At 51.1% G+C, this 23,826-nt stretch overlaps 1 protein-coding gene across 4 annotated transcripts; it reads right to left on the bottom strand.

Moving 5' to 3' along the window:
* Positions 1–537: 537 nt before the first annotated feature.
* Positions 538–22,287, bottom strand: SCARB1 (scavenger receptor class B member 1). Of its 4 annotated transcripts, none has more exons than XM_050906796.1 (12): positions 22,159–22,287; positions 18,078–18,235; positions 16,534–16,675; positions 15,874–16,077; positions 15,465–15,560; positions 14,750–14,862; positions 12,649–12,815; positions 11,880–11,998; positions 10,108–10,181; positions 9,121–9,172; positions 8,498–8,644; positions 538–2,651 (listed from the first exon to the last, which is right to left on the bottom strand). In XM_050906796.1, the coding sequence occupies exons 1-12, from the start codon at positions 22,276–22,278 to the stop codon at positions 2,529–2,531; spliced, it is 1,515 nt and encodes a 504-aa protein (XP_050762753.1). In that variant the 5' UTR covers positions 22,279–22,287; the 3' UTR covers positions 538–2,528. The 4 variants fall into 4 exon arrangements, with proteins under 4 accessions (XP_050762753.1, XP_050762752.1, XP_050762751.1 ...); XM_050906795.1 differs by lacking the exon at positions 538–2,651 and adding an exon at positions 4,801–5,004 and having other exon boundaries at positions 22,159–22,278; XM_050906794.1 differs by lacking the exon at positions 538–2,651 and adding an exon at positions 5,330–5,497 and having other exon boundaries at positions 22,159–22,278.
* Positions 22,288–23,826: the final 1,539 nt, after the last annotated feature.

Below are 23,826 nucleotides of genomic sequence, written 5' to 3'. Positions count from 1 at the left end.
GGCTGGGTGAGCTCATGCTCCCCGGGGTAAGGAGGACTTGGCCCCCGGCAGAAGCCCAACCTAGCGGGGCACGGTCGCGGTGAGTCTGCCCCAGGGCCCCGGCGCTGCGTGGGGGCTGCTGGGCTTGCTCCGTGTGTGTGTGTGTGTGGTGTCCCCGCGGCTTGGTGGCTTCAGGAGGCGCCTGGGGAGGGGACGCCGGGGGCCGCGCTGACCCCCCCCGTGCCCGGGGCCCGCTGCCCCGTCAGGGCCCTCCCGCGGCTCGGGCCCGGCCCGGCGCGTCCGCGGCCCCACAGCGCCCCCCGGCGGCCGCGCCGCAGCGCCGCAGCGCCCCGACCCCGCCGAGCGCCCCCCGCCCCCCCCCCCCCCCCCCCCCCCCCCCGCCCCAACACCCCCAGGGCAGCCAGGCACCCCCCCCAAGGCAAAGTCTTACTGCAACATGCAGATCTGTATCAAAAATAAGAGCTCCTGCAACATATATTTCTGCAAAGACCGGGGGGGGAAAAAAAAAAGCTTGCACTCGGAGCAGTATTCCAGTATTTTATTTGTTTTCACCTGTACAACAGCAATTAGCACCAGTACCTCATTACAGCCTCAAGCAGGCGAGCCCAGGGGTAGTTATCTTTGATCTACCGTTAGTTTTGCTGAATGCCGCTGGGTCTTATTCGTGTGAGTTGATGGGTCAAGTGTCCTATAGTGCCTTGTCTGAGATGGTGCCTCTGCCCTGTTCCCATTTCAGTTGCCGCTTGCTGAGGCTGTAGGTTGTGAGCCACTGTTTGCAGGCGGATAATTTGGGATTCAAGGCCAGAAAGAGTTTACAGCTGTAGTTTAAGCATCACCCTCAGTGAGGACTCATGCCACAGAAATAATTGAGCAGTACTGGCCACAAGAAGGGACGTGGCTAGTCCCATCCTACCTGTCAGACATGCTTTGGGCATCTAGGCAAGTTCAGCCTACGGACCAAGTTCTGGGTAGCTGCTACCCTTTCCCTTCATGACCTGGGCTATATCACAACTGTTTCCATGATAAGACAGCCTAAGCCCAGCTGCAGGACTGTGGACATGGCCAGTCAGGAATGCACCAGCATAGGAACTGCTGGTGTCGGTTTTAGCTCCTGTGCTCTTCCTGCCTAGTAAGAGGCATGAAGGTGTAAGAGGAAAAATACTGCTTACCCCACTAGAAGGTCACAGGGCTGTCCTAGACTATTGCAACGGTTTCCAGACCATGACAGTATCCATGCCATATGCAATGCAACATGTCCTCTGGTCCAAGAGAGTCCAGAGACTCCCCCCACTCTGTTTTGTCCTTGCCAGAGGCACCAGCACTGGCCCCTTTGGTTTTCCCAAGGGCTACCCCAGCTCCTGGTTGGAAGGCAGGTGTGGTAGACAACTACTGACTGGTAATTAGCCAAGAATATCCCTGGGCTTTGGGCTTCTTTCCCACTAAAGAGTGACCCCAGCTTACCCGCCCCCAGTTAACATCCAGCCCCAGATCCTCCAAGACATCATTTCAGAAATCTGCAATATTTTAATCAAAACCTACTAAGGCCATTGCTACTTTCATGATTGCACATAGCTTCCTCCATCTCAAAAAACACAAGTATCTTCATTAACACTCAAGGACAGGGTCAAGCTTCTGCCTGCTCCCTTCCCGCATGCAGGCAGCACGGCCAGAGCGACGCGATGGCCTCCCAGCACCGATGACGGTGCATGGCCAAAGAGCTGACCCTGGATGGCTGAGCAGGCAGCAGGGACAACTGTCAGGAGCTGACTGACAGGTCAGATGTACCACCGAGATTTTTGGCAAGGCGCATCTCACACAGTCACCTAAAGCAATGAGAGGCTAAGTAAAAGGGCTGTGAGCTGGAATCCCCAGAGCACAAGGTCATGGCACAGAACTGGGGCTTTAAAAGTCACCACTGTACTCTCCAACACATGCAAAGGCTGGAGCAACGCCGGGCAGGCTCCAGGTACCCCGGGAAGAGACATCACTGAAGTGACAGCACCCAGAATTGATTGGCGGTGTAGCCCAGTCACATGAAGTGGCAATAAAACCTTAAGTGGCTTCAGGATAGCAGGCCCCATTCGCGTGAGATGAACGGTGGCTTTTAAAAAGATCACTAAATCCCATCAGCGCTACGTATACAAACCTCATTTATTTTAAAGGCCCCTATTAAAATGCCTCTTATTCCTAGCAATAGGCAGTTTTAAATTGCAAAATAACTTCTCGGATCAGCCAGCAACTGTCTTCATTCCCGCTAGCCCGCAGGGAGAGAGGGGCTGTGGCAAAGGCCGGCCCCTTGGGGACAAGGCTTCTTGAACACTGTGTTTCAGGTGTGTGGATGAGGTCTCCCATGCCCCGGTGCGGGAGTGCTGGTGCAGCAGTACTGTCCCGTGGCTTTGCCGTGGTGTGCAGGGTCTCCGCTGAGTTGCCCAGGACAACTTCACCTTCCAGAGACCTCTGGGGATCCAAAGCAGGTCTCGCCCCCAGCACTGACGTGTCCCGGTGGGAAGCGTGCTGGGGCCGGCGGCTCAGGCTTCGGCATCGTCCTGGCTCAGCGTGTCAGCGTTGTGTAGGAGCGGCGTTGTCTCGGAGGAGGGGGGCGGTTTGCTCTGCGTGGCGGGGCGGCGCGGGCTCTTCTCGGCGGCGGTTCTCTGAAGAGGAGAGGACAGCGGTTACAGCCGCGCACTCGGCGGTGGCACCGTGCTCAGACCTTACAGTGCGCAGGTGTCACCGCATCCCCACTCGGGATGCGCGCACCCCAAACCTCTTGGACTTTCACGTGGCCAAGAACCCTTTTCTGAAGGCTTCTTAAATTGAAGATTTTTGCATCTCCTCCCCTAACAAAATGAAGTTATTTCCATTCCTGCCCACCGACACTTGTAACACCCCCTGAACACCCAGCCTGAAGAGCTGTGTCACCAAGTGGAGGAGCTACGGGACAAAGTCAGCAGGCTGCACAGCATCAGAGAAGATGAAAGGGAGATGGATAGGGTCTTCTCAGAGACACAACAGCTTGAAGACCCCCAGACTCCAGCTGCAGTAGAGACACAGACAGCACCCATCCCTAGTATAATGGTAAGTGCAATCTCTGGGGAAGGTGAAGGATGGCAGCTGGTGCCTTCTGGCACCAAGAGGAAGGCTCCTGCTCCACCTAAAGGCTTACAACTACAAAATAGGTTCACCACCCTCAAAGCTGAAGAGGAGCCAGATATGCTTTCAAGCAGATCATGTGGCCCCTCCCGACCCTAAATCATGCAAGACTCCCAGGAGGAAGCTGCAAGTGACAGTAGTGGGTCACTCCCTGCTGCTGGGGACAGAGGCATCCATCTGCCCACCTGACCGGTCATCTAGAGACACGTGCTGCTTGCTGGGGACCTGGATCTGGGGTGTTGTGGAGAGACTGCAAGGCTTATCCAACCCTTTGACTATTACCCACTACTTCTTCTGTGGGGGCACCAATGATACCACCAGGGCCACCTGGAAAGCATCAGAAGTGACTACAGAGCTCAGATGGGGGAAGATAGTCAAGGCAAAAAAGCTCCTTGATATTCAAGGATCACCTCCTCCAAGCTCAAGAGTGGTCCATCCCAACAAGCATCCCAAGTCGGGCAAAAATGCCAGCAGGCTTATGTGGATGAACAAGGAGCTCCTGGCCAAACTCAAACGCAAAAAGGAAGCATACAGAAGGTGGAAGCAGAGACAGGTAACCTGGCAGGAATACAGGGGTACTCCCCCAGCATGCAGGGATGAAATTAGGAAAGCCAAAGCCCAACTGGAATTGAATCTGGCCAGGGATGTCAGAGACAACAAGAAGGGCTTCTATAAGCACGCAGGTAACAAAAGGAAGACTAGGGAACGTGTGGGCCTGTTGCTGAATGAGGCAGGGGACCCCAGAGATCAGGGGAAAGTCTGGAGCAAGGAATACATACCCTTGGTGGAAGAGGATGAGGCCAGAGAATACTTAAGCAACCTAGAGATACACAAATCCATGGACCCTGATGGGATGCACCCACGAGTGCTGAGGGAGCTTGCTAATATCACATCAAGGCCACTCCCCACGATCTTTGAACAATCCTGGCAATTGGGAGAGGTGTCCAAAGACTGGAGGAACGCAAGCATCACTCCTATCTTGAAGAAGTTCAAGAAGGAAGACCAGGGGAACTGCAGGCCAGTCAGCCTCCCTTCAATCCTTGGGAAGGTGATGGAGCAGCTAATCCTAGGAACCATTTCCAGGCACATGAAGGACAAGAAAGTCATCAGGAGTAGGCAGCATGGCTTCACCAAGGGGAACTCATGCTTGACCAACCTGATAAATTTCTATGAGGAAATTAATGGCTTGGTAGATGAGGGGAGAGCAGTGGATATTGTCTACCTGGACTTCAGTAAGGCTTTCAACACTGTCTCCCATAAGAACCTTGTAGAAAAGCTATGAAATATGGGCTGGATGAGCTGGCAGTGAGGTGGATTGAAAACTGGCTGAACAGCCATGCCCAGAGGGTCATGAGAAGTGGCATGAAGTCTAGTTGGAGGCCAGTAACTAGCAGTGTACACCAGGGGTCAATACTGGGTCCAATCCTGTGTAACATCTTTATTAATGATCTGCAAGTTTGCTGATGACACAGCACTGGGAGGAGTGGCTGATACACCAGAGGGTCATGCTGCCCTTCAGAGGGACCTCAACAGGCTGGAGAAATGGGCTGGCAGGAACCTCACGAGGTTCAACAAGAGGATGTGCAAAGTCTTGCACCTGGGGAAGAACAACCCCATGCACCAGTAAATGCTAAGGGTCACCCAACGCTTAAGCAGCTTGGTAGAAAAGGACCTGAGGGTCTTGGTGGACACCAAGTTGAACATGAGCAAGCAGTGTGCCTGTGTAGCAAAGGCAGCTAACTGTATCCCAGGCTGCAATATGAGTGTTGCCAGCAGGTCGAGGGAGGTGATCCTTCTCCTCTACTCATCACTGGTGAGGCCACATATGGACTACTGTGTCCAGTTCTGGGCTTCCTAGGACAAGAGAGATGGAGCTACTGGAAAGAGTCCAAAGGGCCACTAAAATGATTAAGGAACTGGACCATCTCTTATGTGAGCAAAGGCCAAGAGAGCTGGGACTGGTTAGACTGGAGAAGAGAAGGCTTAGGGGGAATCTTACAAATGTATACAAGTATCTGAAGGGAGGGTGTAAATACAGAGCCAGGCTCTTCTCAGTGGTGTCCAGGGGACAGGACAAGAGCCAACAGGCACAAACGTAAACACAGGAGGTTCCATCTGAACATTAGGAAACACTTTTTTTTTTTTTTTTTTTTTTTTTTTAAAAACTGTGAAAACTGAAACAAGTTGCCCAAAGAGGTCGGGGAATCTCCATCCTTGGAGATATTAAGAGACATCTGGACACGGTCCTGAGCAACCAGCTCTAGGTGATCCTGCCTGAGCAGGGGGGATGGACGAGATGACCTCCAGAGGTCCCTTCCAACCTCAACAATTCAGTGATTTTGTGATTCTGTAATACAAAGCCAAGTATTTTATACATCAGAAATTCCTTCTTGAAAGCCTTTCCGTCGAGGCTCCCTGTATGCAGGAGGGGAGTGACACCCACCAGTTGACTACTTCTGTTACCCCCATGAGTTTTTACCTATTCAAAAACTTACCTCTGGATCTCAAACACTCGGAGGGGGGGAAATAGGCAAGAAAAGTGTTTCCTCACACCAATCCTACTCTTCACTCTCATCCCTGCTGATATTATTAGGGCTGCAGATCAGGTACACCAGGAGAAACAATTAGAGCATGTGCTTGCAGCCTGGTTAAGTGTGAGTATTAAGACATCTAAATTGCCCTGAATAAAGCCACGAGACAACATCATTATATCAAAGCTTGCCAAGAGGGCATGTCTGGTAGATGTGGACAGTAAACATTTCCGTTTGATTGGTTTTAAGCAAAGTTTAATCAAATCAGGATGAGAGAAAAGTGTGTTACCTTGACTGGGTACCCACCTACAGTTTGGCTTCCCGCAACACCGTCCCCTTAACCGGAGGCAGCTTTTTGGCAGAGGTGGCCTGGTTGGCCTTATTACTGTCTGAGTTCTTTTTATTGCTACTCCAAAATAAAGAGCATTTTTCCTAGAAGACAATCAGGCTAGTTTATGGTGCACTTGGACATGAATTCCACGAGGATTCTAATTTTAGGAGGAGATTTTAAATCACTGTTTAACTAGAATCTAGTTATTAATGAAGATTTCAAAATTTAGGTTAAACTAAGTCCTATTTAAGATTTTGGTCAACGTCAAGCCAGTTTTAAAATGGTCTGTTTGCCTTTTAAAGGCATCACCACACAGGCTTTAGGCCATGTTAGCAGAGAAGAGCTACAATGCTGCATCTGGGCATGTTTTACGCCTGTACAGATTTACACGTTTTTTAGAACTGCAGGTCCAACAGATGCATTTCAAACTGGCTCCACTATAAGCTAGACTAAGATTTAAGTGTTCTGCAGTACCTCATCTGGACTGGGTTTAGAGTGCACTGCTCCCTCCAGAAGCCAGAGGCATAGAAGATACTCCAGGAAGCAGGTGGGTTCAGGGACACCTTCACGCTGGCAGACACGTGAAGATGCGGACAATGCCCCTGCTCAGTGTCCCCTCTGACATCGCCTGTGACTTCAAGAGGGAGGACTGTGCATGATTAAGCAATCATCGCTAGATCAGCAACACTTCAATCAAATGAGGAACACACCTTGGCTGCAAATTGCTGTCTTCCAGTTTATGAGCTCTTATCTATTCATTAGGCAGAGACTTTCATGTGTTGTTGCACAGCTTCCTTGGAGATTTCTAAGGTCATTGAGGCCTTTTAATCATTTTCCAGGTAGTCAGGCACTTCCTGCAGTTGATTTTTAGTTCTAGCACTTCATGACACTTTTGGCTGAGCACCCAAACACAGCTGGCTTAGCCTGGGTTTGGGATATTTCACAAGCAGATATTCAGTTGACTTGCGTGCATTTAAAATCCAGCTTTTCTTCCTGACCCTTTCTGGCATAAGGGTTTCTTCCACAACCCTTTCTGGTTAAAGCTCTTTGATACCAGGAATTAAGACTTGCACAAAGCAGGGTGAGGAAATGCCAGCCCAGGGCTGCATAAGGTCTTAACAAATAGCTGCCCAGCAAATACAGACATTTTTCAGATATGCTGGTGCTATACAGCAGAGTGAAGTCTGTTTGCCAGTAACCGCTTGCATTTGCTGAAGCAGAGAGGTTCAGCACACAAAGCCTGACCATCTCGGGAGCACTGTAAGGGTTTAACGCTGAGCCCTTGGCCCTAGCATCGCTCCCACCCTGCACGGAAGTGCGTGGAGGAACAAGGGGATTTGGGATCATGTGTTTAAGTCTATTAAGGAGTTGTAGGCTTGGTTAAAATCCAATTACGTGATACTCTGAGAACCCTGGAGCTATTTAAAGTGGGTTTGCATTAGCGTTTCAGTAAAGGCAGTTCCAGGAGGTTGAGCAAAAGCAGCCCCTCGCACGTGCTCTCACGATAGCCCACTCTCATCCGAAGCATTGCCTTTTTATCCCCACAAGCAGCCTCTTCACTTCTGTAGCTTTAGAGCCAGCTCAAGCCGTTCGACTGTACTGCAAAACTAAATAAGCTTGCTTTGATACAGGTTAGGGTAGGGAGCTAGATCTCTTCTTCAAGAGCTAAAGCTTTTAGAGAGCTTAGTGTTATCAGATGAATGTTTTGGAGCCGGAGGCACAGATCTCCATCAAGTGTTTCAGCTGTTTTATATTCTGTCCTTACAGCTCAGATCAGAGTCGTGTGCCAGCCAGGCACCCTCACTGCCCACCCCATCGTGGGCCAACTTCTACCCAGCCGCCAGTTCCCTGCAGGCTTCAAAGGTCTTCGCTTCTCAGTAAGTCCAGATCCACAAAGGCCCTGAGGGTTTAACTTCCAGAGCTATTTGGAGTAGTTTGCAGAGAAACCAAGTGAGTTTCAGGGAAAGACAGAGTCCAGTGTGGGCTGAGAGGCGGCCACAGTGCCTGTGCCCCTTCTGCAAGAACACAGCAACTGTATTTCATTTGTGAACAAGCTGTCCTCAAGCAGCTCCATCCCCTCGAGAAGGCTCTGTGATTAGAAAACTGTTGGGACCCTGCAGAGATGCACAGATTTGTGCAATGGCACAGACCTGCTGCTTTCTATGGAGGCTGGGTTGATGAGCTAGGCTTGTCCTTTCATTAGCTGGCTGAGCTGAGAAACACCTCCTCCTACAGGAACCCACTTCCATCACTGTTGTGCACTGAGAAGGCCAGAAATGCTTTTATGTTATCTATTTGCAGCCCAATTTCTAGACGGCCGAGGAAGTCCTGCTGCTATGTGCTGGCACCTGGCACCATTAGGACATTGTTGGTGGCATCAGCCAATGTTTCCTCAGGAGTGTTAGATTGTCAGCCCAATCTACATCATCTGATTAAGTCTGATTTGACTAACAGCATTTCCCATTAGACATCTGCAAGTTCTTACCTGACTCATTGCCATGAGTACAGCTGCTGAGATAATGAGCGGGACACTCAGCCCAAGGAAGATATACTGCAGGTAGTCCAGCACGGATGGGATCAGCACCAAGTTGGTGTAAAACTGCTTTAGGACTGAGCCTTCGATGGATCCGCTCTGCTCAAAAAAGCAAAGTTGTCAGTGGCATTTCCCTCCCATCCAGGGCTGAGACAGACCAGCTGCGCAACTCCTCTCCCACCACCTCCCAGCACAGATGAGGGAATTTATGCAAGATTCAGTCAGGCTAGAAGCTTTTACTAAATAGTTGGAGTCAGCTGGACATGCAGGCAGCTGGAGACTGCACTCCCTGGCCCACAGTAGCATGGGGATGCTGGCAGCTCTGTTCTGGGCCCTATTTAACCCCACATCTAGGACAGAGCCAGAGGTTTACCAAGTATAGTGCAGGGTTTGTTCAGCTCAGAGGGATTAATGACATAGCCAAGTATTGCAAAGCCTTCTGTTGGTGCTTAATTAGTCTGTCTGGCTTAAAGCTTTATCCAAACTGGAGTTTCCCCAGCACCGGGTGATGGGGAAACAGTTCCCCCCTCCTGCAGGAGAGGCTCTGCAGAATCAGGTCAAGGAAGGCAGCTCACCTCTGCAAACCACAGCAGCGGCAGGACCACCGGCTTAATCTTCCCAGTTTGACTAGGGAGGGAAGGGAAAAAAAAAAAAAGAAACAAAAGTGACAGACACACTTAGATTTCTGGTTGTTCAGGCCACAATTAGTGCCATAATTCTTCCTAAAGGGATGGGTCTGACAGACAGATGGTGGCCAGGAAACCAGTGTAAGGTGGTAGCAATTCCTACTGCTTCAGTGAGCTCCTCTTGCCTTGAGGGACCAGGTCCAACTGGGGCCTTTCATGGAAGAGCAGAGCTTACGCTTCCATTCGTGCTTAACTGCCTGACGACAGCGGTCAGTGCCACCCCAAATCTGGGCTCCAGGGACATGAACTCAGTGAACTAGAATGCTAAACTTCATGCAGCTCCAAGATGTCTCAGTCACCTGCATGGCACCAGAGGGTGGTGCAGCCAAGCTCACGGTATCGGGGCTGTCTGCTCGTGTATGCACTACAGCCAGTCAAAGCAGCAAGAGCACGCTCCCACCCTTGTGGGTATTTAACATCTGGCACCACACAACTTTGTTACAGAGCCCTTCTGTTTGCTTTCATAGAGCTGAAAGTGTCTTTTTGGACACAGGCTTCAACCGTCAACCCTGTAGGCAGAGTGTGTTTTGCCTCTCCGTGTTGGATGTAACACCTTCTGAGCAGCAGCACAGTGCAGGCAAACTGCTCCTGCGCCTCGCCAGGAGGAGCAGTCCGTTCATCGGCTGTCCGGTCAGATGCAGGAATGCTGCAGGAGCCGAGCAAACAGGCAGCCACACACTGCACTGCTAAAGGATGGCAGTTTGAGGTCACTGGAATAGCTGACGTTTCACCACATGAGCCAGCTGGCTTCTGCAGCCGTGACAACTGGTAACTTTAAAGCTACTTCATCTTTGGGGAAACTGCAGCGACCCCAGCATCGGCAGCCCTCCCTGCTCAAGGAAGGGAGATGGACATTTCTAAAAGGTGACTACTTACATTATACCAGACACCTGCTTTATGTACAGGTTCAGCTGGAGCTTGATGGAGCAATTCATGGGGATGCCCGTCATCTGTATAGGGAGAGACCAACCAGTTCATCAGTAAAGCCAACATTTGTCTGGAGAGCTCTGGAGAAGAGCAACCTTTTGCTTTGCATCATAGCGGCTCTGGGTGCCACCTTCCAGAGCAATGGATTGGATCATCCAGAGATCCACCGCAGTCACCACACGCAAGACCAGGAGGGTGGCTGGGGTTTCCACCAAAGCACAAGCACTGGTCAACCAAGCACCGGTCCCCAGGCTCTGTGGATGACTGCTCACAGAGGGACAGCACTGTCCCCATGGTCGTTTGCAGTCTGTCCCCTTCACTTGAACGCTCACCGGCCAGTGAGACTGTTGCACACAGCAGCATCCAGAAGGGAGCACCTCCCTTGGGGTGGTCTGAAGGCACAAAGCTGACCTGAAGAGACGTGGCTGCTGCAGAAGGCAGCACGCATTCAGCGGGCAGACAGCGTGACCCAGGGAGGTGTTGGGTGACCCAGGGCTTGTGGGACTGAACATGAGCAAGTTCAAATTACCAAGTAGCATATGCAACCTGTAAGTGACTCCCTAGGCAGGGTGTTTTAATACAACTTCGGTGTTTTTTGAAGCCTGATAAGCCTCTTCTGTTGCTCATCCTACCAGCAGCAGGATGGAAATGCATCAGTGCAAAAGATTCACGCACACAGCGAAGGACAAAACATTTCTCATAACTAGGAACCAACAGACATCACTGTTCAGCAACACCCTAAGACCATGAAAACACCACGCTTCAAAGTTGGTCTTGTTTACACCCATTAAGGCATTGGTTTCTCATGACGCTGCAGTTTTGCAACACATTTTTAAGGGCAGAAGGTTGTTGTTGGATTGCCCTGTTTGTACTCAGCACGCTGCAGCTAGATAAGAATATAGTTAATTGTACTGTTATCAGTAGATGTTTGATACTGTAATAAACTTAATTAGATTTCCATAACTGTGATAAGAAAAGCAGAGAGAACCCAATGCCTAGGTAAGAAGCACAGCTTACCTTACCTCAAGGAAGGGATTGGTTTCTTGCTTGAGCAAACATCACTGAATGTTTGGAAGATCTGACCACATGCAACACAGGCCATGGGTGGAAGATCCCAAAGTCCCCTCCCCATCAGCAGCTGGGACAACGATGGCTCAGGACACCCCAACTCATCATCACTGGAGTAGTGACTTCACCTTTATGCTATAGGTATGTGAGAAGTGTAACACAGCAGCAGTCCAGTGCAAAAGCAGCCAGTTAGATGGGCAAGTTGAGAGACTGGAAGAAGCCAGCCCAAAAACGGTGGTGACAGCTTCAGCTACAGCGTGGTCTTCAGACTTTGCCAGTCAGCTCTCATGGCAATACATGTTTGCAGATCTGGGGCATAACTGGGCTGCTGCTAGATACACCTCCTCCTGGTGTTATAGACCTGAGTCAGTGGAAAGAACTTGGCTGTGCTTATCGAAACAATCGTGCTCATAATTAGTTCTGCAGTTCTCTAGAAGCCAGGCTAATTATTCAATCAGTTTATGGCTTTGACATTTTTATCTGCACACGTCCTCTCCAGTCTTTGCACTATGGAACCTGCTCAAATCAGTGCCATGAGAGCAGAATGAGGCCACCACACAGCCAGCGGCAGGCTCCCTGCCTCAGCCCGGCCTGGACTCCCGGGGCGAGACGAGACTCCTCCGCGGGGCGAGGACCCCGGGAGGCTCACTCACCGGGTGCACGTCAAGGAAGAGCGCGTGCTGGTCCTTGCTGGGGTGGAGGCCTTCGACGGCGTTCACCAGGGCTGGGTCGGCGTTGTAGAAGTGAGGATGCGAAATGAACATCGGTGCATCTGGATGAGAACAAAGACACCTTAAGCTCATCCAAACCCATCTGAGACTTTTTGTTGAGGTTTTTAAGCCATTGCAGGCTGAACAGGCTTTTATACTTCTCTCCTCCCGGCCAGAAAGCTCCTTCCCTTCCCTCCCTGCTGCTTATTCCATTGCTGTGGGAGGGTTAAGACCCAGTGTTTAAGCCATCCTCTTCCCCCATGCACCATGCAATGCCATGGTAACTCGCTGTACCCAGACACGCGTTGGGACACTAAGTCTCAACTCTCACTCCTGCGTGACTTGCAGTCAGTGTCCAAAGTTAACATCTAATTTGGCAGTTACATGGCCTGCCTCTTCCCAGCCTTGCTCCCCTGCCCGCTCCCTCCCCAGCCCAGGGGATGTAATGCTCCCACCGTATCCTTGGGCATTCCCAAGGCTGTTGTAGGGCTGCGGACCAAGGCGACTTCGGGCCCAAGGATTTTCCCTCTTTCCCTCCTTGCTGAGATGCCTGCAGGAGTGCAAGCGAGAATGCCATGCACGCAGACCCCGGCGGTACCTTTTAGCACTCTGGCAGATAGCAGAGCCAATTTTCCAGACAGCCGAGCTCGTATCACATCCCCACAGTTTAATATCGGTACGGCAGGGAGAGCCCAGGGAAGAAAGGACTTACTTAACCTACAGGTACTGACGTTCTGGATGCCAGACTGCATGCAGGGGCAGAAGCCTTCGTTGGGTGGATAGTCCGTGCCATTGGCAAAGAGAGTTTTTGGTGCCACGAAGCGATACGTGGGCACACCCTTGAACTTCCCAGACCGCTCATACACCAGTGTCATGGATCTGGAAGGGTTTCAGTGGAGAGGATCAGGATTAGCCAACAGGTTCCCAGCCCAGAACCGGGCTCTTATCTTCGCTGGATAAGATGCGGTTGCAACATAACTTAGACTTTGAGATCAAGATAAACACTCAGAGCAGTGCTTTGGATGGGGAATGAGTATTTAAGCCATTTGCTTTCCATGTTTTAAGCACAGATAAAGGGTTGGTCAGGACTAGTTATGGAGAGAAACCACAGGCTTGTAAGTCTGTTTGCAGTATCCAGATGAGATTTGTTTAAAGGCATGTAGTAACCCCCAGGGCTGCTCTCCAAGAGTTAATACCCTCTTTGTGCGAGCCTTGGCTCCGAGGTGCTCTGTCACAGGGGATGGACACCAGCTAAATCTCTTTTGCAGCACAACTCCAGCATATAGGCTGTCAGGGGAGTGGAAAATTTTACTACATTATGCAGCAAGATTTTTTTCTTGATACAAGAGGCTAGTGATGTTATGCTGCATTATTGCTACGAGCTGGCCAGGATAGATGCAAGTTTCCAGGACGGAAGTTTGCTCGCTTCACACTCGAGTGAGGCTTCCAGGGATGCAAACAGCCTGGGCAGGCCAAGGGGATGCTTATTCCTACAGCTGTCTTCTGACACCAGGACCAAGGATGGGGGATTCAGGGCATGTTCAGCAGTTATGTGCATGCCTCTCAGCTGTGCTTACCTTCCAGCAAGGAGGCAGAGGCTGCTGCAGCACATCAGCAGGATAAAGCCTTGCCTACCTTGCAGGGACATCCAGGTAGTTAAGTGCAGCTGATGCTGAGATGCAATGTGCAAACCGCTTAGGAGATGAGCCCCACAGCAAGGCAGATATGCTCTTAGTCTATCAACTGATGTTTGTGACTCCTTCCTAGCCAGCTGGGCTAACAGAGAGGCTGAGACAGAGATCTGGGGAGAAGAGACAGCACTGCCTGGTGAAGAGACGGAGCCACTTCTCCCACAGCACTGTCTGGTGGGAACTTCCTGTGCTAACAAGAAACCAAACTTGGTTTCCTCCACTTCACGTCATGCCTTGCCTGGAAACATGCTCTGTTCCCTAAAAGATTTCTGTAGTTTTAAAGAAACAGGTATGTGTATTTAAACTTTGATTACCAGTAAACTTCCCTGTAAGTCCTTGGCTCTGGGCCATTTTGGTATTTGCTGATGTCCCTTGTGTAGAGGAATTCCTGCAGTAATACTTGGCTCAGCTGACTTAGCTTGTTCCACTGAAGAGGTCATTGTTCTCTATTCAGCATGAGCACTTGCTTGTTTTGCAGCGCTATCTACAAAGCCTGAATTAACATTATCTTCCCCAAGCCCGGGACAGGGTTTTGTGCCACCGCCTGCCTCCTGGCCTCCCCTCCTTCCAGCCTCAGGGAGTTTCCACACAGGCAGGCTCTGCAGGGTACTTTAACCCCTGTGTGATCAGCTAAGGTCAGGGTGTCTTATACAGGACAGACATGCACAGCAGTGCACGAAGTAGGCAGCAAAAAAAGTGAAGCGGCCTGGAAACCATGGCACAAGCCCCGAAAACATCACTTCTGCAAGCATTTAGTCAGCTGAAATAGTTCCACAAATAGTTATAGCTGCATTTCCTTATGACAACTCCTACTTCTCCCTGTCACCTCCCACATCTTATCTAGACTGGTTATTTTCTACTGATTCAACATGGGCAAGTTAGACTTCTCCAGTGGTCTGGAAGGTATTTATGAATACATACCTCCATACACAAGACACCGCTAATTAGACCACTACACTGTTTGCAACGGTCAGATACCGCAACACTGAAGTGCAGCTGAACTTTAACTACAGAAAGGAGTTCTGAGCCCTCTGCGTCACTGCACAGGTATTCTGTGTGCACAGGATGAATGTTGCATCTCCTGCTACCTGCACAGGGACAAGCTGGCAGCTGTGGCCTCACCTGCAGGCATCAGGGCTGTAGAACTGCAGCGACGTCGGGGACATGAACGGTGGCCACATCTCCCCTGCGGTCCCATTGATCATGTTGCACTCGCTGCTCCGCCAGTAGTTCACCTACGGGACAGATGCAGGGAGAAGAACTCAGAACGACGAGCTTGCTGGAGAGTTGGCTTGCACCCCTGCATGGGACATCCACCACTCTGCTTCCATAGCAGCTTCAGATAGCAACACCGAAGAGCTTCCAAGATCTTTCCCATTCAAACATCCGCCCAATTAATGGAAAAACAGGACAAGATCCACCTGTCCCAAATGCTCCCGCAGTGGCTGAGCTGTAGATTCAGTTGATTCTAGTTAGGAGTGGAATTCCACAAGGCAAGAATAAGCACCCCTTTAACAAGGGTATTTAAAGTAACGCCTTAAACACAGGCCACAGGAGCCTGGGACTTCAACCATTAGAAGCAACCAGCTCCAACAGCATTTCAAGGGAGTCCAAGTAACACCAATGATGAGCTGAACTTAATGCTTCGTGACAAGCCTCTTGTCACAAGGCTGCCTTCTGGCAATTAGCTAGAACAGAAGTTGCAGCAATTGAAGTCCTGTAGAAACTTGCCTTCAAACCTATGACCCAGAGATACAACAGCACCAAGAGCTTTCAGTTTATCTTGCTTTAGATCAGGCATTGCCCCTGTATTAGAGGTTTGCTGCCTGACACTCACCTCCTTTAGTCCATTCCATGAATCCACCATGTGAACTCTACTGATGTTCTTCATGCCCGTGTTCACTGTGAACAGTCCCGAGTCGGAGTTGTTAAGCTTCAGAGAGAAGAAACTAATTTTTAATCCATTATACGCAGCAAGACTGCAATATGTTAATGACTTTGCATGCTTCATCAGCTCTAGGAACGCTTCACATCCTGGAAGCTACTGAGCTTTTACTTATTTCAGTTGCCAGTGACAGCTTCCAACATGTGCATGTCTGCCTGAGGGGAGAATTAAGGCAGCCTTACACAACCACACCAGCTACACATGGCTGTTCGAAACAGTTTGTGAGGGGGATAGCCCAGGCACTCAATCCCAAGACAAATATTGCTGTGATTTTAGTGTTCCCAAGCAACAGTTTACTTACCTCTATAAATAAGCCAAATTTCCCCTTGAAAGGGATCAGGCCAGGAACAAGTATATTTATGGTGTCTATAAGAGGGTCTTCATACCCCCACATGATCTCCCCCACCGTCCGGTTCATGAATGCCTCCTGTTTCAGGCCAGCTAGGGCTCCGCTCAGTAAAAGCTTCACAAAGTTTGGCAGGTTTTCCATCATTACAGCCGCTCCCTGGGAAGGAAAACAAACCTCTGAGATGAGAGCCCAATCTTTACTAAAGAAGCAGCAATGCACCTTCGGTGCTCAGCAAGGTCCCTCTGCTGCATCGCTCTACAGCCCTGGAGAAATCCTTTGGACAAACTGAGGTTCACCATTTATTCCCAGTTTGGGAAGAAAGCAGTTGAGGGCTCACAGGCTTCATTTCCCCAGAGGATGCTCAGACGAGGATGCAGACTTGAGCCCAGCCGCTTTGCCAGCCCCTCTGCGCACGCTGCTTTTGGAAGGGTAACAGCCCAACATGACAACCAACACCCAGAAAGCAGAAAACTGTATTTTTTAAACTTAACCCACCTCATGGCTTGATTAGCCTTAAGCTCTACAAGAAAGTAAGCTTTGAGTCAGCATTCGACATCATCACCCTCCCCGCAATCTCAGAAGCTGGTACCCATCCATGGAGCAAGTTCTTACCATCATCAAAATGTTTGGCACAATGATGTACTCATCTTCACTGCCGTTGGACAAATCTGGCTGGAAGAAGAGTTTCCGGTACTCCAGGAAGGAGACTGTGTCATTGTCATGGAATGTGATATTTGTTTTATACCTGAACTCTCTGCAAAGAGATGGGAGAGATCATGGGAACCATCCCCCATGCAGTGCCCCTGCAACGCCTGCGGAGCAAGGATGGGCTGCACAGGCCTGAGCTTGCTTCTAAAGAGCAGAGGAAGGAGACCGAACCCCAGCAAGAAGCCATGGGACAGCAGGGGAGGCTGTGTGCCGGGGAACAGGCAGTGTCAACCTCACACCCCAACCAGAGTTAGGGTCTAGCAGGAGGAGATCGCAGCCTGGGAGCGAGGCATCCCTGACAGATGGGATTCTGCAGCAACTTGCGGACACCAAGTGTTTCTTCCCAGGTGATGAGAAGGGGCTGCAATGCTCCACAGTAGCATGAGGTTGTCCCCAACATCACGAGCCTGTTAGAGCTCCCAAGGGAGCTGCAGCTCAACCCACCAGCAAAAATAAAGTCCTTTATTGTGGAACCTCTGTTTTATGGCCCACATTAGGCAAGGGCACTAATCTTGCTCAGCAGGAACACAAGGACACTAATAAGCTTTGCCCCTTTGTTTATTCTTATTTACGGCACGTGAAGCCTTTTCCCCAAGCCAAGTGACTGATGCGATCACAACATACAGAATCCACACGGTCTTATGGTGTGACCTGGCAAGCACAGGGGAAACAAGGGCATATACATACTGCCAGGTTTCCCCCCAGCGCTACTCAAACAGCTTTGGATTAAACCAGTAATCGCCCCACATGAGCTTGCTTAGGCTGCTGACCTGACTTTGCCTACATGTGTAGGCACTAATGTGTTTAATACTGCTACTTACGGGTAAGTTCACATGCTCAACTCAACATCAACCATCACTTCACGTTTCAGCTCCAGAGATGCATCTGGGGCTTCAGCCACCATCCCCAGCCCTGCTGTAGGTGGGCCTGAGCAAGTTTTAGTGCTCCATACTGGTTCTCATGACCAGAGCTTTGATGTCAGGCAGATTCTGGGTCTCACGTTAGATAAGAAGTCTTAGGCCAATCCATGAAGTTTGATGTTGAGGTGACTCCAGCTCTGGAGCTGGACTCTTAAATGCACACTGAAGATGAAACAAGTCCCCTCTGAAGATGAGCGTTGCCCACCACCACACCAACACCCCTCATGCCTATGTTTGGACCGTATCAGCCCAGGTCTGGCTGCCCAACAGGTCCCAGCACAGGACTGAGCTCCACAACCCAGTGAAGCACAGACCAGCCTTACCACCCTGGTGGCCAGAGGTCCTACTTGTGGCTTTAGCAAGATCAGAGCAATTAGAGCACGTTTGGGTCGCTGTAAAATCCTGTGCCGCTGGACTTGCGCCAAGTATGCTAATGCCATGCCCTTCTGCCAGAGGAGTCAGTCAGAAGCCTGGCAGGCAGCACGGTGGCCGGGCTCACGCCTCGCTGGACCACAAGTGGTACCTGACCTGTAAACGTAGGGTCCACGCTGGTTCAGCATCGGCTTTGCTCCCTGGAGGACCTCCTTAGGGTTCAGCACTTCAAAGAAGTGCACCGACATGTAGAAAGGAACGGGAATGTCTTTCCACATGCTGAAGGAGATGCTGCTGGGGTCGATCCTGACATTCTGCAAGGAGAGAAAAAAAAAAAAAAAAAAGAAAAAAGAGTAAGGAGACACAACTCTTGGGCTCAGTGGCTGCAGCTGAGCACATCCGCCCTCGGCTCCACGTCAGGCCCAGCCGAAGGCGGCAGTTCCAGCAGGGGCTCTGCAGAGGATCCAGGCGTGTTATGCAGACTGAAACAGTCAGATCTAAACCAGGAACTCTTATGTATGCAGAAGCATCAAGTTCATGCCACAGGATGTCTGTAGGCTTATTTATTCAGGCTCAGCTTTCCAAATCCTACCCACAGGATTTCAGAGCTGTTTTGACATGCTGGGGGCTTGCTCTGCGCTAGACAAGCCAGCACTGAATTATACATAGCTCTGCGTGTTTGACTTGCCTGGCAAAAACAACCCTGTCCCAAAGCTCTCTGGTCGTCTGCCAGGTTTGGCAGCTCCACGTAGCCAGAAGCAGGCAAGGGCTGGGAGAGGTGACACTCATCCACACAGCTGTTTGCGTACCAGCCCGCTAAATTCCCAAAAAGCAGATAAGAGAACTGGGATGGTGACGCAGCTGTGTCCTGACAGCGCTGTGCAGGACACCTTTGCTTCCTCTCAGCTGCCATCCTGCAGGGACTCACAGTTGGTCACACAGCAGGTCAAAGGCAATGCACAACTGTGGTTTCCATATCACCATCCCATTTGCTGGGAAACGCCTGCAGGAGCCCAAACATGACTTAAGCCCTCACCAGCTCCCCAGCCCAGGAGCTGGCATCTGGGCACATCTGTCTCCACTTCCTCCCTGCCTCCTGGGGGCTGCCTTATGGACAAGAGCCTGTTCCTTCTTGAGCATTTATTTTGGGTGTATTCCACCATAATCTTTGCTTCCTTGGCAAGCACAAACCCTCACCATGGTTAAGTAACCCAGCCAGCTTATGGAAGCGGGTTTAATCCACTAATTGGTGAAGGCACATGGGCATTATCCCACTGCAGCTCAGCAGCCCCACAATGGCTCTCCTGCCCTGGAGCAGCTCGATCTGATTGTGCACGTATTTGCTGTCACAGAGGATTGAGAAGGAAAGCTGGCAGAGGCTTCCCCGCAATGCCCCATCTTTCTTTAGCCATTTCCCAGCCAGGCTGTGCCACCTGCAAGCAGCAGGGCTTTGCAAGCCCCTTGCTCAGGCCCAGATCCTCCAAGCCCTACCCCTGAGCAGACATGTCCATGGTGCAGTATAACCCACCTAGCAAACCCTTCCCACCTCCACGTCAACACCCGCCTGCTGTTGGCCGAGAGCCTCTGTCCTGCCAGCCTCAAGGATTTCATGGCAAAGAAGCAGTTAGAGGACAAGAGCAACTCAGATTTTATTTAGTCTGCTTTATAATCCCTACTCCTGAGTGTCCAATAGAGTCTGAATCTGCCTTCCTTTACTTGCTTATTCTGTCTTGCACTCCCTGGATCCCTCATTGCATATGCATTTATTTATATAATACGTACACAGTCAGATGGAGCTGCATCCCAGCTCCCTTTCTCAGCCCTCTCCCATCAGGGCACAGCAGCTCAAGGTACTCCACAGATGCTGCTAAGCAAGATCTACTTAACAGGGTAGCTTTAGAATTAAGCTACTTGTAGGTCAAAACAAACATGGTCATATGTCTGAAATAAAAATAGAATATTTTTCACTTAGGAACTGAAAGGAACTGGCTACTGCCCGTCTCCTCCAGACAGGACCAGAAGAGCAGCAGCTCCATCAACAGTGCCCAAATCCTGCTTCTCCAGGGAGGGAGGCTTCAGCCACCCTGCTCAGTAAAACCGAGAGTTGAGGTTTCCTCTTCAGATTGAGAGAAGCAGTCATGCTGCATGCAAGTGCAACCTCAGTGTCAGACCTCATCCTCCACATCCTCTCACCACCATCCTCATTACCCTACCAAAACAGCAAAGACAGTGCTGTCAGTCTTCTCTCAGCTTTCAGGCAGGACAGCACAAGAGTTCCCAGGTGGAGAAGAAATGTGAAGTGGCAGACGGATGAGTCGATGCAGTCTCACTGTGTTAAAGCTCATATCTTAGGCAGGTCTGTGGCACTCCAGGCGCTCCCAGAAAAGCAAAGTCCCCAGGTTTTGCAGGGCCAATGCCGCAGGCAGCCCAGCTGCCGATGCAGATTCAGTTTCTGCAAATGGGGCAGGAGATGGGCTCTGAGTTCTCTGTTTCTGCTGCGTTCCCCTACAGACTTTACTCAGATATCCTCAAAACCACCACCTCTTTGCAACTAAGTGCTTTTCCATCAGGATACACCATCTTGACAGAGCTCAGGAAGCCAGGATGGGCAAACCAGCCTTCACCTGCCCAACCCCAGCCCTTCAAGGCATAGCTCCTCTTACCCACACCGCTCTGGAGACAAACCCAGGAGTTTCAGTAAGGCCCTGGATATCTCTCACCACCCTAGACATCATCACTCAGTTATTTTTTCCATTTCACATTAAGCCTCATAAGACCTCAGGACCATTTTGGGTCATGCTGAAGATGTGGAGACCGAGGGCTTTAGATGAAGGGAGACCTGAAGAGAAACAAGGGTTGGTCTTTTCCTCATCTTCTCACTGCAAGTTCTTAGGAATTAGCTAATCAAGTAGAAAGAATCAGGATTGGCTAAAAAGAAGAGGGCAGAAAGGTTTTTGCACCAAAAGCGTCACTCCTGTTCTGCAGGGGCCATTCAGCCTTTTCTTTGCAGGTACCAGCTCCTGATGTCCATGAAACTGGACAAAGATTGAATTTTACTGCTTAAGCCACAGGACTGTCTGGCTCTGCCCAGCCAGCAGCACTCCCAGAGGATACGTTTAAGTAGAAGTTTGTTTTTGGCAGAGACTTTGCGGCACATGTAACCACAGCCATTGGCTATGGCGTGTTTATTCACCTCTCATCAGAAGCACATTTCCAGGTGCTGACCTGGGTAGGTGCAAGCTTGGAGAAATGCCCGGGCAGGGGGCACATCTCTGGGCAGGGAGAAAAAGGTTTGGCTAAATGTGGGAATGAGCCAATTGGTTTGTTACAGCAGGATAACTGGTGCACCAACAGCGAGCACAGGAGCACTGGTTCCCAAGACTGTGCAGCAGTTACTGAACAGACCAACAACTCCATCCACAGCCCCACGTCTTAACCGTGGGGGACAAACACCCCTTCGGCCTCAGGACTTCTCTTGAGGTCTTCAGAGAGGCAGCTCTTTAGGTTTTCGGTCTAGGAGGAGAGGATGACTTGGAGATAGCTCCATGCACGAGGCTCCTTCAGAGCACTCCTGCACACCATCTGTCCCACCTCCAGTTTGGAAAGCATCTCACCAGAGTACATCCGAGCCTGGTAGTCTGCACACCTATATGAAAGGAACAACTAGCGCTGCAGCTAAAGGCAGTAGGGACAGGAGGAAGGGCTGGTGCTTGGGGCAATGCTCAGCCCTGCCCAGCTGCTCAGCCCAGCACCACCAGCACTGCCCCTCCAGCTACGCAAAAACCCCTTGCTAAGCAGGGATGAGAGCCTGTTCAGCCCCAGCACGTTTGCTGTAAGCAAGGGCGGAATATCCCAAACCCGGATTTGCCCGCACTAAGATTTTAAGGCTGCTCAGAGCTGCAGCAGTGACACTGAAGCAGAGACCCCTTGGTGCTCAGCTGTGTCACACTTCTCTGGATTACACTATACAAGGCAAACATGCCCATGCGCCAGCCCTGGCTGCGCACCAGCTCCAGCACACCCCACTCTGCACCACCATCATCCCTGCACCTTGCACCAGCTCCTGGCTGCATACCAGCCCCATACCAAGCCCCAAGCCATGCACCGGCTCCAGCCTCTCCGGCCCCCATGCACCAAACGTGCACCCCTCTGTCCCGGTCCCCACGCCCCGCAGCAGACACGCATTCCCGCCCCCCCCCCCCCCCCCCCCCAAAAAAAAAAACCCGGCCCCGCTGACCTTGATGACCTGCTCCTTGATGATGAGGGGCCCCACCAGCAGCAGGAAGACCCCCATGAGGGCGCAGGCAGCCCCGGTCAGCCCCAGCCCCACCGAGACCCTGCGCCGAGCCGCGGCCATGGCGCGGCCCAGCAGAGCGGAGCCGGCCCGTTGCCGCCGCTGCCGCTTTATGCCCCCGCGGCCCGGCCCGGCCCGGCCCAGCGCGGCGGAGGGAGCGGGGCCGGGGGCGGAGCGGGGGGCGGAGCGGGGCCAGGCCCCGCCCTCTCGCTCAGCGCAGCCGGGGCGGGGAGCGGCGGGGCGGGTGAACCTAGGGAAAACCCTAGTGTATATGTATAAACGTAAAAACATATATTAATATATAAATATATAAAAAATATAAATAGATAAAAATGTATAAGTGTGTGTGCGCGTATATATATACATATACGGCCCAGGCCACCCTCGGGAGGGCCGGGATCCCTCCACGGCCACCACATTAGCAGGCGGGGTGGCTGCGAGCCTGTTGTCACAGCAGGTATTTGGTGTCTCGGGCAAGAGCAGGCGGCTGTAAGGGGCTCGGCAGGCGGTCAGCCGTCGGCCGGTGACCCAAGGCTCAACCCCAGGCTCTCCCCGAGGAGAAAACACCCATCACCTCTTGACCTGCCTCTATTTTTCCAAGGAATTGGGTCTTTTGTCTTTCTTGGGCATCTTAAGTGGCCCTGAATAAAAGCCTGGTCGAGACTTATCCCTAAAAGTGGCTAGAAGTCAGCAGAAAATAAAAAATTAAGGGAAGAGTCCAGTTTGTGACAGCCTATTTTTAAATAATTATACGCATCATCCCACTGTCAAAAGTGTAAGTTGACCTGAGCTAAAGGGTCTGGACACTGGAGAGCACCTATCTGCAAAACGCTGTCCTCCATGACGTGACGTGTGGGCGCTGTGGGGAGACACAAGCCCACGGCTCCCACTCAGGCAGAGGCCAGCACAGCAGAGGACCCGGCTGTTACCACAGCCTTCGCTTTGGTGGAACACCTGCATTTGTATCTTTACACTTAATTGTGTCTTTTTTTCTCCTAGACCTTTTACCTTGACAGTTGCCTCTGTTTAATTGCAATTAACATGTCTCTGTTCAATACTGGCCAGGTCTCTGTAAGGGAGGCAGCTGCTGGCCGTACCCCATTTCCCCAGCAGCAATGCTTTCAGACCCAGCACAAAGTAGGTGCTGTGTTTTCCTTTACTTTAAAACATTTTGCTAGAAAGAAATCCTGTGAAAGGAGTTTTCCTTCAAAAACCAATAAACTCAAGTAACATCCAGGAGATACCCCGAGGCACCACGGGACAACGCGAACCGCGTGAAGTTGTCTGAAGCGAGACAGCAGGTACTTTGATGGTTAGAACAAAAGACACCCTTAATGTTTACAAAATGCTTTGCTGTTTTCATTGAACAGTGCTGTTCTGTGGTTTATCCTACCCGAGCTGTGGTCTCCGCTCACAGGTATCGCACTATGAAGTGCTTGCACTGCCACTGTTAACAACCCCTTGAAGTTCGTCAAACCCAGCGAAGTGACCTGCAGAGATCAGCGCTTTGACTCGGTTTACGGGACCGCGGCGCAGGGTTCTCCTCCAACAAGCTCTCGGCTTTGCCTGGTTGCAGCACATCCACTTAGATCACACTCCAGGCCGTTATGT

The sequence above is a fragment of the Gymnogyps californianus genome, chromosome 16, assembly GCF_018139145.2.
Source record: "Gymnogyps californianus isolate 813 chromosome 16, ASM1813914v2, whole genome shotgun sequence".
NCBI classification, from domain to species: Eukaryota; Metazoa; Chordata; class Aves; order Accipitriformes; family Cathartidae; genus Gymnogyps; species Gymnogyps californianus.
Note: the sequence above shows the minus strand (reverse complement) of the source record. Positions and strands in the feature narration are given on the sequence as shown.

Excerpts from the sequence above, each read along its gene's own strand:
- SCARB1 (XM_050906797.1), bottom strand. The coding sequence starts at position 22,278 with ATGGCCGCGGCTCGGCGCAGGGTCTCGGTGGGGCTGGGGCTGACCGGG. Across the intron at positions 14,863-15,464 it reads CATGGAATGGACTAAAGGAG|GTGAACTACTGGCGGAGCAG; the intron begins GTGAGTGTCAGG and ends TCTGTCCCGTAG. Across the intron at positions 9,173-10,107 it reads AAGCAGGTGTCTGGTATAAT|TCAAACTGGGAAGATTAAGC; the intron begins GTAAGTAGTCAC and ends TTCCCTCCCTAG.